The 18,866-nt window shown below is 42.4% G+C and overlaps 1 protein-coding gene across 1 annotated transcript in view; it reads left to right on the top strand.

The window, feature by feature from the left end:
- The window catches only part of SPON1 (spondin 1), a 362,076-nt gene that overhangs the window by 277,914 nt on the left and 65,296 nt on the right, over positions 1 to 18,866 (top strand). Inside the window, exon 7 of the mRNA XM_056851935.1 lies at positions 12,894 to 12,958. Within this exon, the coding sequence (XP_056707913.1) occupies positions 12,894 to 12,958 (65 nt within the window). The remainder of the gene's footprint in view (positions 1 to 12,893; positions 12,959 to 18,866) is intronic.

The following is an 18,866-nucleotide window of genomic DNA, read 5'->3' on the forward strand; positions in this document are numbered from 1 at the left end:
GGGCATCCAAACCAGGACCTTGGAAGATGATGGTAATGGTCAGGCAAGTTCATAAGGGAGTAAGCAGATCTTAAGGGTATGTTGGTACCAAACCAGACAGGGCTTTCAAGGTCATCACCAGTATGTTTAATTGTGCCCAGAAACAGATTGGGAGCCAGTCTAAATGGGCCAAGACTGGAGTGATATGGTCCCTTTGACTCCAGTCAACATCCTGGCTGCAGCATTCTTCACCAGTTGAACGTCCCAAACACTGTCAAGTGCAGCCCCACACAGACCACACCGCAATAATCTTAATTTTATCCACAAATGTGCTTGTGAGGGGTGGGGAAAGTATTATTGGATTTCAATGACAACCTGCTCTTGCTTTAGTTGCTTAGTTTTAATGCTTGTGCTCTGTAAATTTTTGGTTGTCATTTTAATGTTTGTTTTCTATCGTTTTAACGTTTAACATTTAACGTATTACAACTGATCTCCAGCCAATAGAGATCAGTTCACCTGGAGAAAATGGCCGCTTTGGCAATTGGCCTCTATGGCATTGAAGTCCCTCCCCTCCCCAAACTCCGCCCTCCTCGGGCTCCACCGCCGGTGGCAAAGAGGGACCTGACAACCCTAGTATGGAGAGCCCCATGCTGAGACCTTAATCCTATGTACACATGGTCCTGACTTGGAACATGACTGTAGTACACAGAGTGAGTTGGCTAAGCCTTTCCTCATGCCTTTTTCCTGACCTGAATGTTCCAAGGAGGAAACCCAGCGTACTCTGTCACTCCATGTGGAGTCTTCAGTGGAACGAATAGCAGCCCCTGGGTCTGTTTCAGGTCAGGAAAAGGTTTAAGCTCTTGCCCGCCATGGTCCATGTGCGCCATGGTCCTCTTCCAAATTGGGCCCAGGCATACCTGGGATTATGATCCCAGCACAGAACTCACAATAAATGTTTGATCTCATGAAATGAAGCAAGACCCGGGACAAAGCATAATATAATTAGGCCCAGAGTCATGATTAAATGAAGAACATTCTTTATGATATATGGATAAGATCAGTGTTGGAAAGTGCTGGAATAAGAGGAGCTTTTTAAAGGGAGTGCATTTATCAGTCTCACCAAACTCCCCAAGAGATTTTTACATAATAAATGTTTAACTCATTTACTGGATTGTCTAAAACGTGCACATAGCTTACGTGCCCCATCTTACATGAAAACCAAAGGAAGATGGTGTTAATCAAAGGAAGGAATAAGTGAGTGAGTTGCCCTAATCCTAAACACATTAGGGGCATCTTCTTCACAGCACTTTTAATGTGAATGAATTTGTGCTGCAAAGATTTAGAACATTGGCGGAACAGCGGAAGAAGATTTTGTAGTGGAAACTGTTTGCCTTTGGGGAAGAAATGTTGCTTTTCCAGGGCATAGAAAATCAACAAGCTCATAGTGAATTGCATTATAGTAGCTGGATTTTGGTGGGGACGGGTTCTCTTAATATGCTCCCTTTTGGAAAAAATATTAAATAGTTCAGATGGTTCTTATTTAGTTTTTTAAAATTTATTATTATTAATATTATTATGGTAAAGGGTTGTTCCATGGAGGTTTCTCTAGTTTAAATTTTTAAGCATGGGTTTTTTTATGGTTCAGGGAATTGAAATAGTCGCAATTACCTGTGCAGAGCAGCTGACGCCATTTAGAATATTTATGCTGTAAACGCTGGCTTGAAAATAACACTGTTAAGCTGATTTGTCACAAAAGCTTTGAAAGCTTGGAGAATGGCCACCTGCTCACAAAATGTAAAGCGGTCTTAATTAAAGTTGTTGGCGTTAAATGGGAAAATGTGCCTTTTGTTATTGCTAGCCATCTTAGGTTTAGCTCCTCAGTGATGTTTATGCAAAACTATAGCTGTACACATATATATACTCCAAGGCGCACTTCTTTAGATGTAAGTTTCATTGACCTCCTGGGACTTACTTCAGTGTAAACATGCATCAGACTGGGCCATAGAGAAATCACCTGCATACTGTTATTTTATGTATGTGTGTTGTGTGCCGTCAAGTCATCTTTGACTTAAGTTCATCCTAGGAATTAATGACCTTCAGAATGTCCTATTGTTAACAGCCTTGCTCAGGTCTTACATACTGAGGACTGTGGCTTCCTTGATTGAGTCAATCCATCCCATGGTGGGTCTTCCTCTTTTCCTGCTGCCTTACACTATTCATAGCATTATTGTCTTTTCAAGTGAGTCTTGTCTTCTCATGATGTGATCAAAGTATGATGGCCCCATAGCACATTCCTGAGAAGCACCGCAGTCCAGAGCAAAAGTCCTTTAGGAGGCGAGACAGGGTCCACACTGGCATACAGGGGCCCTGTTCAGGCAAGTTACGCTGGCGTTAGTGGCCCCAACGCCAGCAGGAAGGGCGGGCCGCTGGTCGCCGTCCACTGCTACGGTAGCGCTGGGCCGAGACGCCGATGGAGCCTTCCGCCGGCATCTGAATGCCAGCAAAGACCGCGTCGGCGTCCTGGGAGGCATCCTGGGGCATCCAGGGATGCGTTCCCGGGGTGTTACGGCGGCAGGTGGTGGCAGGGCCAGTGTTAGGTGGCCTCCTAAGCCGTTTCGGTCTGGGAACACCCCCCTTTTTTTGGCATGGATTTTTTGCACCAGAAGGAGGTTTCGGCAAGGCCAAAACCTCCTTTGGAGGCAGTGCCACTGCGTTGCCTCCTAAACCCAGTGCAGGCCTTTCGCTCAGGAATGCACTGTCAGTTCAGTCATTTTAGCTTCTAGGGAGAATTCAGGCTTGACTGCCATTCCATACCACATGTAATTTAGCGTCTGTTTAGTTTGTATATACACACATACACAAACAGGATTTTCATTGCAATCCTAAGCAGAGTTACACCCTTCTTTTTCCCTCCTCCACTGATGCATGCACTTGCAAGCACTCCACTGATGCAAGCACTTACGTGATCAAGTTATTATCTGAGCGGAGGACAGATAACATAACTGTTCCTCAACTGACACAGTGTCTATTGACCAAAACCTCCTGCTGAAAGTTGGGTAATATAAGGTCATGATTAAGAATATTGCTGAAACAGGAGGACAGGGCAATACCCCTCTGAGTGAAACCACTTATGCCACACTAATACATTTGAGTGGACCTAAGTGTTTGCTAGCAATTTCATTAGCAGCAGCTATCACTGGCAGCAGTGATTTGATGGGCCACATGAGATTTGATGGATCACATATCAGGGCATTTCATGAAACATGATGGGGACTAAATATTGTCGAAGGCTTTCACGGTCAGAGTTCATTGGTTCTTGTAGGTTATCCGGGTTGTGTAACCGTGGTCTTGGAATTTTCTTTCCAAGAAAATTCCAAGACCACGGTTACACAACCCGGATAACCTACAAGAACCAATGATGGGGACTGATTTCAGCTTCCTTTGGAATGGTAATGTGTTAGCTTAGAATTCTAGTTGTCATTGTAGGTAATAAAATACATGTTGGACATACTGTGTATGTCATGTTTATTTTTATTGTTGTCATACTATGGTATTCCCAATTACTATGTAAGTGAAAGTTGGACAATGAAAAAAACTGACAGGAAGAAAACTGATTAATTTGAAATGTGATGTTGGAGGAGAGTTTGATTTATACTATGGAGCAGCAAAAAGATAAATAAATGAGGGTTTGTTTTGTTTTTTTGGCCGTCAAGTCACTTCTGACTTATGGTGACCCTGTAGGGTTTTCAAGGCAAGGGACGTTCAGAGGTGGTTTGCCATTGCCTGACTCCACGTCACAACCCTGGTATTCCTTGGAGGTCTCCCATCCAAATACTAGCTAGGGTCAGATCTGGGGTGTGTGACTGACCCAAGGTCACCCAGCAAGCTTCCATGACAGGAGTTGGAATTTGAACCTAGTCCAACATTTTTAACAACTACACCCTGTTGGCTCTCAAGTGAGTTCCAGATGACATCAAGTCTGAATTTTCCCTAAAAGCTAAAATGACAAAACTGAGGCTACTGTACTTTGGCCATATCATAAGAGGCCAAGGCTCACTGTAAAAATGACAATAATGCTAGAAAAAGTTGAAGGCAGCAGGAAAAGAGGAAGACCCACCATGAGATGGATTGACTCAATAAAGAAAATCGTGGCCCTCAGTTTGCACGACCTGAGCAAGGCTGTTAACATTTTGTAGATAATAATTCTGTGGTCATTGCACCTGACTGGCACACCGACTCAGTGATTGAGGTGATTGAGAAGATCCCTGAAACATTACTAGTCCATATAGATTAAGAGTTTCCATGCATATGCTAAGCAACCACTTGTAGGCTTGCCAACTTCCAGGTGGGGCCTGTAGGTCTTGCATAATTATAAATGGTCTCCAGATGACAGAGATCAGATACCCTGAAGAATATGGCTGCTTTGGAGGGTAGATTCTATGTCATTATACCATGGCGAGGTCCCTCCCCAAACCCTGCCCTGCTCAGGTCGCACCCCCAAATCTCTATGAATTTCCCAACCTGGAGTTGGCAACCCTAACAACTTGTTCTAAACAGTGACAATAGCACTAAAATCTTATGTCAGTTAACACCTCTTCTGTTAGGACCTCTTATTTAAGACAGCTGCAGCCGCAAGAGATATCATTTGAATCCCCTAACAAATCCTGGCTCACCTTGAGTTTTTACTATTTTTGTTTTCCTCCTTGGGACATTTAGTTGTCGTACTTGCCAAGCAGGCATTAGCACTCTGTTTCCAAAGTGCTCACACCTTTGATAAAAGTGAGAAATGGACAAGGAGCTTTGTCGCCTTTGATGAGATGAAAAAATAGTTTATGTAGTGAATGACAGAAAAAAAATTGATTCCTTATTTGTAAGGAAAAGAAATGTAAAAACGTGTATATTTAGAATGATTGAGTTGCAGAGGGAGTAATTCGGTCTCTATACATCGCCGTATAAATATTGATTTCAGCACAAGCACATCTATAATCTTCATTTATAATGAAGGGTGGTTTTCTCAAGTGCCACCATTTTCCAAATGTCAGGTTATAAAAGCATCTTCATTCTGCCTAAGAAAATCATTGTCATATAAATGAAGTTGTTTGGAAAGTAAAATTGGCAAAATCCAGCCTATGTAAACTCTCAGAGAGAAATGAATTTGAAGATGTTTACCTTGTAGGAGCTCGGAACTGGACCTATGTCATCTGTATAAGCGGATAACACAGCAATCAAAAGAGCTTAAACAGAAGAGCAGAAGGCCTAATGTTTATGTCAATTGTGAGGCTTCATAATTTCAGATGGATTTTCAGGTGGAGGTGGGGTTGCCAACCTCCAGGTACTATCTGGCGATCTCCTGCTATTACAACAGATCTCCAACTGATAGAGATCCGTTCACTTGGAGAAAATGGCCGCTTTGGCAATTCGACTCTATGGTGTTGAAGTCCCTCCTGTCCCCAAGCCCCACCCTCCTCAGGCTCTGCCCCAAAAATCTCCAGGTATTTCCCAACCCAGAGCTGGCAACCCTAGGTGGAGGATAAAATAATGGAATGCTATCCCAAGGTGGAGGGTAAAATAATGGAATGCTATCCCAGGGTGGAGGGTAAAATAATGGAATGCTATCCCAAGGTGGAGGGTAAAATAATGGAATGCTACCCCATATAAAATACTCCTTATGTATACAAAACTCAAGCATCTGTGGAAAAAATCCTAATGTCAAATTCCTTCCTTATATTAGTTCATACACATAGGGAATATTTTATATGGAGAAACAGTCAAACACTTGCTCTTCCATTTGCAATCTGAAAGGGTAAAACCCAATAAACGATATAATATGTGGGGCATCAATAAAATCAAGGACTAGAAGGAACCTCAACATCACATAGTTAGACTACAGGCAAGTTTAATGATTAAGACATGGGAACATTCATGCAACACGACCCAACCCACTATATTATTTATTGTGTATGTGTAAGGCATAAAATGTGTTTTAAAACCATTTCAATTTTTGTTTTTACATCTGTTAAATGTAGGGAGAAAGAGGCTGAAAGATGAAATATCACAGAAATGCTCTTGGTCCACTGGTCTCTAGTTTTTGGAACCTATAACACTTCATTTCTTTAGAGGTTTCAGTTGAAAGGACAGCAAGTCATTCCATTTGCATCTGAGAGAGGAATGGTTGCATATAATTTGGGGTGGCTGGCTGAGGAATGTTGCCCACTGAGGAATGTTATACAGGCACAAAAGAAGATCATAACTTAAAGAAGCCCATGAAGTTGTACCAACCCTGTCCCTTATTCAATAAGGGTGAGGCTCAAAATGAAGTTGTCTGGGAGTATTCAGCGCAGAAAGTGCTCCTCACCCATCAGAGTAATAAGGTTATTACAAAGCGGCCATTTTCTCCAGGTGAACTGATCTCTATCGGCTGGAGATAGTTCACCTGGAGAAAATGGCTGCTTTGGCGATTGGACTCTATGGCATTGAAGTCCCCCCCTCCTCAGGCTCCGCCCCCAAAACCTCCCACCGGTAGCAAAGAGGGACCTAGCAACCCTAATAATAATACCATCTCTGCCATATGAAAGCATTGAAACAGCTGAACAGTGCACACAATTCTTCCTCTCGTGAATGATTAAATCAAACAGGCTGATTGCTATGTACTTTGACATTAGTCCAGGTGAAAGGGACCTAACAATAATTTTCATTAGAAGGTGTTCAAAATCCAGCATAAATGTAATAACATTTCCTAATCCACCATTGTGCATATTACTGTTATAAAAACAGTAGCAAATAGCACTGCTTTATAAAAGCCATAATTTTCAAATCATGTCATTTTAAACAAATCGAGCAGAATTAGAAAACTAGAAAATGGATTCTGGCACCATCTTTGTGACCTGAAATGTGGTAAAAACATCAAATAATCTTGACTGGAAATTCTCTTAACATACCTTGATTCCTTTGATAGAGTCATGGGCTGCTCAAATATTTCCCCAGCAGTCCAAAGCATGAATTGGCATGAACTCATTGCACCTCATTTAGGGTTGCCAACTCTGGGATGGGAAATTACTGGAGCTTTGGGGGTGGAGCCTAAGAGGATGGAGTTTGGGGAAGGGAGGAGGCTGAGTATGGATGTGATGTCATAGTGTTTACCCTCCAAAGCTGCCATTTTCTCTAGGGGAACTGATCTCTATAGTCCGGAGATCCCTACTTTCGGAAATGTAGGGCTGCATACATGGGGCACATTGCCTTTTGTCTTCACAATTCTGTAAATCAGCAAGGCTTAGAAATGTCTTCTTACCCCCAAATACCCAATCAGTGTTATGTTTAAGCAGCAATTGGAACTCTGGCCTTCTTGGTCTTAGTACAGCATTGTGTCCTCTGCACCACACTAGCTCAACACTGCACATATGAAAGGAAAGAATGAATTCATGGTTTATAGCAAAGATAATCAACTTGCAACTTGTAAATCCTTGGGGGTTACCACACTTGTATTCCCAGCGATGTATTAAGAGTTTGAAAACGTTATAAAAAATACTGTTCGCACTTTGGCCCCTTTAGCTGTGAAGACGTTTTCCAACCATTTATAAGCCGTAGTATCCAAAAACCCTTTTAAAGTGATGATTTTTATAACATTTTTTATAACATTTTCAAACTCTTAATACATCGCTGGGAATACAAAGTGCGGTAACCCCTGTTGTTTCCAGTTCCTGAAAACTTTATCTCCTTCATGGACTAGGGTCCTGCCACATTTTAAGGAAGTTGTTCTAAAATTGTTTGCTCACCATTTAAAAGGAAAAGAGGGAGTAAATCTATATGTATATTTCATACACATGTTACAATATTGATATTTAATGTGTTACCCCGGGTGGATGATCTACGTGTATGTTAAACATACGTTTTGTGAATGGGACTGCCTCCCGGTTCACACCCCGATTTCACACCAAAATATTCAAGTGTAGAGAAGAAACCTTCCTTCAACCACCTCTTTGTTCCTAGGAGCTGCTATCTTAGGTTTTGTCACCTGACTAGAGAGAACTGTGTCCAAATCTGGACTAAGAGCACCATGCAGAGATTAAAGGATTTGTGACAAAGTAACAGAACTCTTAAACAAGTTGTAACGGGTCATGGAGAAACATAATATATTGAAAAAAGACAGTTGATTAAGAAGAATAATAATCAGGGTCGCCAGGTCCCTCTTCGCCATCGGTGGGAGGTTTTTGGGGTGGAGCCTGAGGAGGGCGGGGTTTGGGGAGGGGAGGGACTTCAATGACATAGAGTCCAATTGCCAAAGCGGCCATTTTCTCCAGTTGAACAGATCTCTATCGGCTGGAGATCAGTTGTAATAGCAGGAGATCTCCAGCTAGTACCTGGAGGTTAACAAAAAAACAATGCTGGTTGTTGCAAGTACCTGGAGGTTGGCAACGGTGATAATAAAATGAAGAAGAAGAGTTGGTTTTTATATGCCAATTGGGAGTTTGAGTGGTAAATGGCCCCTTGTGATGCATTTTACACCCAGAAGTGCTGCATCACAACAGGCCTTTTACCACTGAAACTCCCAGTTTGAGTGGTAAAGGCCCCTTGTGATGCAGCACTTCCGGGTGTAAACCAGAAGTGACGTGATGGCGCATGCGCACAATCTCACTTCACCTCCACTTCAGAAACCTCCTGCCGGAGGAGAGAAGGGACCGGGTAAGCTTATTGTTATTCCCATATATATAGGGTTGCCAACTGCCAGGTAGTAGCAGGAGATCTCCTGTTAATTCAACTGATCTCCAGCCGATAGAGATCAGATCACTTGGAGAAAAATGGCCGCTTTGGCAACTGAGCTCTATGGCATTGAAGGACCTCCCCTCCCCAAACCCCGCCGTCTTCAGGCTTCTCCCCCAAAATCTTCCACCGGTGGCGAAGAGGGACCTGGCCACCCTACATATATAATATATAGTACTAATATGAATGTGCTAATTAGTTCTTATATGGAGTATATATATGGGACTAGGAGGGGAAATGATTATCCGCCTTAGCTGTTTGGGTCATTAGTATTTTGCATTGGGTGTGGGTGTTTCATTTGATCTGACGCAAGATCCTTTAAAGCAAACCGAGTACCACAACTAGGGTTGCCAACTGCCAGGTAGTAGCAGGAAATATCCTGCTAATTCAACTAATCTCCAGCCAATAGAGATAAGATCACCTGGAGAAAAATGGCCCCTTTGGCAATTGAACTCTATGGCATTGAAGTCCCTCCCCTTCCCAAACCCCACCCTCTTCAGGCTCCGCCCCCAAAATCTCCCGCCAGTTGCGAAGCGGGACCTGGCAACCCTAACCATAATGCATTCATTCCAGCTGTAGGAACGATGATAATGAATGTGGCATTCTAAACGTATAGAAGCAGATTCTCACTGGGCGAGGATAAAATGTCCTATCATTATTGATTTGATACACAGACTTTTTAATTCTAACTTGCCCCAGCTGGGAACTTGTGGGGCCCCTCGCCTGTCTTAATGAAAACAGCATATTAGCTCTTCATTAAAAATTAATCATTTCAAGCTGCTGTCTCCAGCGGAAGCCGAAGTCAGCCCTGAACACAAGGAGGATCTGGGAAAGTTTCACGGGTAATCCTTGCGGCAGATATTTTCTCTCCTCTCCATGAAAAGCAGGAAAGGAAAGGAACGACAATAGCAAAAATGGCCTGTGAAAATTGATTTCCCTAAACTGGGGCATATGTGGATTAGAGCCTGCCTGCGGTATCAGAGCCATTTCTGTCAAGCAGGGGATGGCAAGATTATCACTAACCTGAAAGGACAGCTCAGTTGGAGCTGCCAATTACATGTAATGTATGGTGTGGGTTTTGAGTTTAATTGGAGAATAGTGTTTTTTTTTTTAAAGACTGCAGAAATCATGGGCGGGAGTGGTGAACTTCATATTCTTTTAAACAATTTACCAGGAAAGGATCCTGAGGGAAATCAGGGGAGCGGGGAGCTCTAAGAAACATTTGATAGATGCTTTCTGGGCACTAGAGCCTTGTTAAAGCAGTCCCCTGGTTTTGTTTGAGGTTTATTACACTACATATAATTTCAAAATTGCTGATACAGGAATTCTTATAAGCCACGGGGGGGGGGAAGCCCCACCTTTATTCACTCCTCAGCCTTGCACAGGTATGATATATTCTTTTCATTTCTTTTATGAGATTGAGGCAGGTGGTAAGGAATGGGGATAAAATCATTTGCTATTGTTATATTTAAGGGGAGCTGCAATGTGCCTACTATTGATTATGTTTTCATAACAATGGTCCCTTGTAAATAGGAAGTATCCTTCATGCTGTTTCTAGCTCTGCTGGCAAAAATAATAATATTGGCACATGTCTGATTGCTGCTGCAAATCCCTGAAATTAAGCTCGCTGGATATTTTTTGTCTTTCTCTCTCTCTCTCTCTCACACACACACACACACTTGAGATGTGCGAAAGCATCTTTATTGTCTGATGCCATTTGGCATGGTCCTGCTTTCTCATTGCACAGGGCAGCAGGGAACAGAGCAGTTCTGTCTGAGGGCCTTAGCTCTCCCACCCTGCTCCTTCCAGCGCAGCCACCACACTTCTCCATGCGCTGCCCACTATGGCCAGAGCTTGTACTACAAAAAGGCCCGCCTACACCTGACAACGCCCTGACCTGGGTGGCCCAGGCTAGCCTGATCTCGTCAGATCTCAGAAGCTAAGCAGGGTCAGCCCTGGTTAGTATTTGGATGGGAGACCACCAAGGAAGACCAGGGTTGCTGTGCAGAGGAAGGCACTGGCAAACCACCTCTGTTTGTCTTTTGCCTTAAAAACCCTATGGGGTTGCCGCATGTCGGCTGCGACTTGGCAGTACTTTACACACACACACACACACACACACACACACACACTCTCACACACCTGACAACAGGGGAGAAACTGATCTCTACATGTATCAATTTAAAGTGGAAGACGTCTGCCTTGAAGTGAATAGACACATGTCCTGTCAGAATCTCCCAGGTGGGGGCCAAGGAAGTTGAGGAAAGCTATACCAGCCACTAATGGAACCTCTCCAAACATTGACTAAGCAGGATTGCACCTTTTGGGTTGGATCCATCAATTCATTAACGGAAGGCAGTGTCACAGATTTTTCCTGCGTTTCCTTCCCCCCATTAGTCTTCTCCATGTGGACCCATGTAGGCTATAACTATGATGGTCAGGAGGATGAAGTGGGCAGGATAAAGGGGATGATCCATCCTTTCTGCTTCTTCTACGTATGGAAGAAAATGAAGGTGATTTCATCCCCTCCCCTCTCCCTATCGCATGTCCTGAAATGGGTGCTGTGAGCCCAGGAATAAACTATCCTGGGGTTGGAAAGGATATTGTGGAAAGGAGAATGCAGAAAAGATCCACCATATTTGCTTCCACAAATCACTGGATCTAATTGGTTGCCATTTCTCAAACATAGATTCAAGATTACATTTGATCTCTAAAGACATTTTCATAGAAAAGTTGTATGTGAAATTCTCAAATGTGGGGATTCATGTTATCTTGTTCTGACAAGCCACAGGGCACTTCTGCTGAACCTCTGCTAGGCTGTGTTGAAAATAATTAATTAAGCATGTGTTACAGAGCCCACATTGTGAACAGGTTTGCAGAATCCTTTACAAAATGGCACTACTTTGCACACTTCGGGTTGGGTGTGCTGACAAAGGCACTGAGGATGCTTCTGGGCAGGGAGGGGCAGCCTTCCCCACAGTCATGGAACCTGTCTGAGAATTTATTTTCAAAAATTTCTTTCAAGGAGGTATGCATAGCCATATATGGAAACAACGGGGATTTGTGTGAATTGTCGAGACAATTTTTTGAGTGAGAAAACCTTATCTTACAATGCACTTAGTACATACAGTATGTTCAATATAAAAAGATCTGGGGACATTCTCAATCTTTCTGGGGACTTTCTCAATCTTTCAAGTGGAGCACTGGGGATAACTTTCATACTGTAGACACCTACAGCATTTTAAATACTTTTTTTGCTTAAATGGAAATAATTTTGGCTACAATTAATATGTGATAGTGTATTTAATGATAATACGTTAATAAATGCGCTCCACCTATTGTGACTCTGAGACAGTTTCTGTCCAAATAATGAACTTTCTTTTGTTTACTACAGAATCTGTTTTCTTCATTCAACTTTTATTTTTTCATACTTCTCAGATGGCAAAATTTAAAGATACATGTCTTATGGTATTACAGGGTGCATCAGTTTGCAACTCTTTCTCAAGCACTGTATATACCAAAAAGTAACATTGTACATGCTAACTATATGCATTTAATGTTGTTCAAGCAATTAGAAACTGTCCGCTTTGATAGGGAGGTAAATGTATATATTTCCATTTTTCTCAAAATTTACAGGAATTTTGTATCTCTTGCTCTGTGGACTCTACTCAGTTCCTTTTCTGATATGGTCTTTGCAGCCCAACAGCTTACCTTTTAATAGGATCATATGGACATGAGGAAAAATTATGATACGGTTGGTGGTCAGTGTAATTTAGATGGGTCGAACCCATAAGCAGAAACCAGCAGAAAGGCTGGATTCTGTTCATGGTGGGACTATCCTTTAAAAAGTTGTGTGGAAAACTAGTTTTGGCATAATTTTTCCCATGTGTATGTGCCAATCACTAGATCAATTCAAAGAGTCACCCTGCAAGTTCCAAACATTGTCTCAGTACCATCCCTCTGTTTCTCACAAAGGAGGAACCGCACTCCCTGAATAGGCAATGGAATGAAATATATCTGCCATCTCAGGAATTACGAGGAACAATTTAAATTCAAGTGCCTTTTCCGCTGGTTACAAATCACTGCAGAGTGTTATTCACCATAATGCTGTCCAAACATCATTTTATTTATTGATGTTTATTGCTTCTCTTTTGCAGAGCGATGAGGTTTTGACTGTCATCAAAGCGAAAGCACAATGGCCTGCCTGGCAACCGCTAAACGTGTAAGTAGGTAGGAAATTACACCTTCCCAAAGACTTTCTACTCCCTGTCCTCTGATAGAATGCTCTAAACATCTTGCCTCCCATCATAATGTTTCTGTCTTTCAAAGAACAGCAGAAAAGTACTGCTGATCAATGAGATTCTTTCTTTTTTTAAAATCCAAGATGTTTTTTGTTTTCATTTAATCACTCTAACAATATTGGGCTGGGGGAATCTACATTAGGGTTGCCTACTATTTCAGCAGAAGCTTTCAGGGTGGATCATAGGTCTTTTATGCATGGCTGTTTCACTCGCTGTCACCCCTCCAATGACTACGGGTCTTTGTGTTGACTATGCATGCTGTTTCCGATGGTCAGAGGTCGCAACGCTTTCCCCCTGCATTCCCCCGCATTCTGTCTGCATTTTCAAATTCGAGATAAAACAGGTCTCTGAAAATGTGGGCAAAACGTGGGGAAATGCAGGGGGACAGCGAGCATTGGTCAGAAACGGCATGCATAATCAACACAAAGACCCAAAATCATCGGAGGGGTGATGGCGAGTGAAACAGCCATGCGTTAAAGACCACAGGGAATATCTCAATTCCCATCACTATGCCCTGCTGAAACCTTACTAAAGGTCATCAGGAAAAGGTGAAAGCGCTTTCAGGGCCACAGCTCCAGCATCATGCCAGCGTGAAGTAACTTGATGTTACTTGCTGGCTCTGTTTTTTCTAGCTGCTTAGTAGATGCATACTTACATGATGCTGTAGCTATGGCCCCACCAACTCTATCACCACCTCTGGACACCCTCCAGTAAAGGAGCTGTTACCCCTTCCGCTGTTCCCAGTAGAGGTATGGGGTATTCCCTGTGACTTACCCTTACAAGGCGCTTGTGGACCAGGGGATTCTATTTTGCTGCCTCTATTTCTCCTAAGCCCTGAGGGCATACCTGCAGTGCATACTAATACTATGATCTTATGGATGTTTTCTCAAAGTTAGTCCTATTAAAATGGGCTGATCATTACTGCTTGAAACTGAAAACTGCAGTTCTGCTAGGGAGGTAAGACTCTCTCACAGAGAAAGTTAGTAATGCAGATAAAAGAAATCACCATGGTCTTTGTAGGATTAATTTATTTCAGAGCTGGACAGCTGCAGATGTCATCTCTGAAAACAACAACATTTCTTTATTGACTAATGCTTGGGTTTCAGAAGAATTATAGGAGAGCAACAGTAATCCCCGGCAGTTTTGGTTTCAAAGCAGCAGCAACACTGAGAATTGAAGAATTGTAATGAGGAAGACCAAGGTTCTCTTACAGATTTCTAAACCCCTTCATGCTTCCAGGATTGTTGGAGGAATTTTGCTGTTGTTGTAAAAGTTGTGCACATGTATAGGTTCTACAGGCACAGGCTCTCTCACTATCATCACAGGTCATTGGGTTCCTGATCAAACAACAGAGAACCTATCCCTTTACCATCTGATGTATTTTTATATGCCTGGGCTCTGTTCGCACAGGGACCCAAAAGGATTAGCAGTGGGCACCGCAGTGCAACCCTGCTCACTTTGGAGCTCAAATGTATACTGAGGGGATCTGAACAAGTGAATACTGAGACCTTGGGGTTCTGGTTGGGTAGCTTGATGAAAATGTTGACAGCCTGCAGCAGCAGTGAAAAAGGCAAACTGCGTGCTGGGAATTGTTTGGCCACTTTAACACAGGATGATGCACTAAATGGACCACTGGTCTGATGATCCAGAATCTTCTCATGTTCTATCATTACAGTCAGTATCCATGGACTTAAAGTGTCCGCACTAGGTTGAGCTTGTGTGTAAAGCCACTGAATGTCGAGCACGGTCTTCTTGATTGTATTGCCATCCTCCTGATGATTTTTTGTTTGAATTTCTTTGAGCATATGAACTGATATTTATGATGGTTTGTCATCAAACCCTCAGCATTTCAAGGCTTTTACTTCATTTAGCCAGCCTTATGACATTTGTACTTTGGTATTTCATGGTCTCAACCTTTTGCCTAACCTCTGTAGCATATTTTGGTACTAAATCATTTTGTTCATGCTGTAGATCAACAGAAGGTTGCCTTTTCCAAGGCTGTCATTCCATCATCTTTCTAAATCAAGATATTCCCCCCCCCAAAAAAAAAACACACACCAATTGAAGCAATTCTCTGGATTTATTTGCCAGGGTGTCCAAGTAGTCCATAATTTAAAAACAATGCATATCTAACCTTTTACTCAAACACCTATTTCAATATTCCCTAAGCATATTAACTTATTCCAGTGCTTTAAAGGTATAGTTGATGTTTATAGAAATACCTGTTTCAATTGCCATGTAATGAAATTCCTTCCCATTACAAACAATATGCACAATAAGTGATCTGAATATCAATAGTTTAAAATTTCGTGCCACTATTGAATAACTACTGTAACATTTGCATACTACTCATCGCTGACGTAGCACTTATGGGGAGTGCCTGGAGCCCACCGCCCATACAGCCACCCCATCCACTGGAGTGTGGCATGCAACTTCCCTCCCACTTTTCACCCACCAATGATACTGGTATAAGATTAACTCACAGAGACTTAGTTGGATGGAAAAACAGCCACAACTTTTATTGGTTACAGCACCAGGCATTGGCATGGCATAAGGGTGTGATCTTTTTGGTAGGCCAACCCACTTGTGAGCCTATGTGCTCCTACCCCAGCCTGCCTGCTGGGTAGGGTTGCCAGGTCCCTCTTCACCACCAGCAGGAGGTTTTAGGGGCGGAGCCTGGGGAGGGTGGGTTTGGGGAGGAGAGGGACTTCAATGCCATAGAGTCCAATTGGCAAAGTGGCCATTTTCTCCTGGTGAATTGATCTCTATCGGCTGGAGATCAGTTGTAATAGCAGGAGATCTCCAGCTAGCACCTGAAGGTTGGCAACCCTACTGCTGGGTATGGCAGTATGTGGGACCCACTTGGATGGAAGCCAGCTGTGTGGTCCCCTGCCACTTGGAGGAAGGCCAACCTGACAGCCCCAAGCTGGACGAGTCCCTGACAGCCCCCCGATCTGGGCATGTCCCATCCAGGCCTCCCCCAAAATCCCTTATTGGGATCCTCAGAAATGGGGGAAAGGGGGAGTGCAGGAAAGCAGATTTCCTTTGCATATTTCACAAGACCACGTTGATTCTGTTTCAGGGTGTGCAGTATGTGTTTCCAGCTGCCTAAGAAAGGTAAAGCTTACCAGTGAAAATTACACTCAGTTTTCCATTTGCTTTTAGTTGATTAAAACTATGGTTTAGCAATGATTAAAATATTGCCTCAGGATAAAATAAAATTAGCCCACTATTTTGCGCAATGTAACAAATTAGTTATGGCAAGTATGTATTGCTAATTTTTCTACTGACTAATAAGTACGCACAATATTCTTATGAGTAATCACTAAAGAGCCAGCCTGGTGGTAGGGTTGCCAACCTCCAGGTACTGCTGAGATAAAGATGCACTGGTACTACAAAAGTCTGGCTGAGAAAACAATAGTACAAGGCTCACAAAATCGATTGCAAAAACATGTATTAAACAAGTACAACAGTGAAAGTGCAGACGTGTGTTTAAAAGGAAACTTATCAAACTATATACACACAACAACGTTATACTAATCAATTAATATGTCTTAGTATATAGTCAAAAGGACTCTATTAAAGTTCATAACACATCCTTTGCAATTCATAAGGACTGAAGACAGAAGACCAAGAGACGGGAGATATCGGAACGCCGTCCGGATGCTTCGCGTTTTCGCCGCCCCTCGAGGGTGGCTTCTTCAGCTCTCCGTTCAAACTGGAGACAAAACTCCTTAAATTCTTATACAAAAGTTCTTACATACAAAGTTCTCAAAAAGACTCTTCTTGCTTCCAACAGGGTTGCTCAATGAATTGGTCTTCTGTCTTCAGTCCTTATATATTGCAAAGGACATGTTATTTATGAACTTTAATAGAGTCCTTTTGACTATATACTAAGACATATTAATTGATTCATATAACGTTGTGTGTATATAGTTTGATAAGTTTCCTTTTAAACACACGTCTGCACTTTCACTGTTGTTCTTGTTTAATACATGTTTTTGCAATCAATTTTGTGAGCCTTGTACTATTGTTTTCTCAGCCAACCTCCAGGTACTAGCTGGAGATCTCCTGCTATTACAACTGATCCCCAGCCGATAGAGATCAGTTCTCCTGGAGAAAATGGCCACTTTGGCAATTGGACTCCATGGCACTGAAGTCCTTCCCCTCCCCAAACCCAGCCCTCCTCAGGCTCCCCCCCAAAAACCTCTCGCCAGTGGCAAGGAGGGTCCAGACAACCCTACGTGGTGGAGTGGTTAAGAGCAGTGGACTTGAATCTGGAGAACGGGGTTTGATTCCCCACTCCTCCAAATGCAGCCTGCTGAGTGACCTTGGGCCAGTCACAGTTCTCTCAGAACTCTCTCAGTCCCACCTGCCTCATGAGGTGCCTGTTGTGTGGGGGGGAGCCATTTTTGGACTCCTTATGGTAGAGAAATCAGGGTATAAAAACCAGCTCTAAACATGCACCAGGAAACTGACTTGCCAATGTCTGATATTATACAGTATATGTCAGACTGGTTTGCTTTATGTTCTATAAGACGTGATAATAATACTACCTGGCAATAATGATGAGATTATGGCACATGTAATATTTCCACCCCCAAATGTAGTTCCCAATGATCATACAGGTAGTCAAAATAAATTACTATCCTAATATTTCCATTTTTAAGACACCGCTGTTTCGGATTAGAAAACATTTTCTCATTCAAGAGTTATCTCTGAAATGCCTGAAGTTAAAATATGCCACTGGTGTCTGGGAAGCTGTGAATTCATTGCTGGGTTTTTATATGTGCTTAAAATTATTGAGGAGGGCATTTTTGTAAAGCTGAGATGCCTCTGGTTGCCTGTTTTAATATATGATGAAAGTTTATTGTGTGTGTTAAGTGCCATCAAGTCACTTCTGATTTATGGTGACCCGATGAATTAATGTCCTCCAAAACATCCTATCATTAACAGCCTTGCTCAGGTCTTGCAAACTGATGGCCACGGCTTCCTTGACTGAGTCAGTCCATCTCATATTAGGTCTTTCTCTTTTTCTGCTGGCTGCAAATTTTCCTAGCATTATTGTGTTTTCCAGTGACTCTTGTTTTCTCATAATGTGACCAAAGTATTATAGCTTCAGTTTAGTTATTTTAGCTTGTAGGGAGAGTTCAGGCTTAATTTGATCTAGAACCCACTGATTTGTCTATTTTTGCAATCCACAGTATCAATAAACCTCTCCTTCAGTACCACATTTCAAATATATCAACTTTTTTCCTGTCAGCTTTCTTCATCATCCAACTTTCACACCCAATACACAGTAATGGAGAATGCTATGGCATGAATGAACTTGATCTTGGTTGCCAGTGACACATCCTTATACTTAAGAATCTTTTCTAGCTCCTTCATTGCTGCCCTTTCCTAGTCTCAATCTTCTGATTTCTTGGTTGCAAACTCCCTTTTGGTTGATACAGCCAAGAAACAAAAAATCGTGAACAATTTCAATTTTTTCATTGTCAACCTATGTCTCTGTCATCTATAGATCAGTTGTAATAGCAGGAGATCTCCAGCCAGCTCCAGGAGGTTAACACTAGCAGCAGGTGAACCAACCAAGCCTAAATGTGTTCCCTCAACAGATGAGATCTGCATCTCCATCTGCTGACCTAACAGAATCCCCAAACATTGAACCTGATCCTTCATTGGAAATGCAACCCCATCCAGAATAGTCTGACACCTCAGCCCTCGGTGGGCATAATTACTGATCTCAATTCTACGTCTTCTATAGATTGTATATCAGTTTATTGTGCTTTAACAAGGAAAGGCATCCTGAAATTCCTGAACTGAAAATAT

This window comes from Euleptes europaea, chromosome 6, assembly GCF_029931775.1.
Source record: "Euleptes europaea isolate rEulEur1 chromosome 6, rEulEur1.hap1, whole genome shotgun sequence".
Lineage (NCBI taxonomy): Eukaryota > Metazoa > Chordata > Lepidosauria > Squamata > Sphaerodactylidae > Euleptes > Euleptes europaea.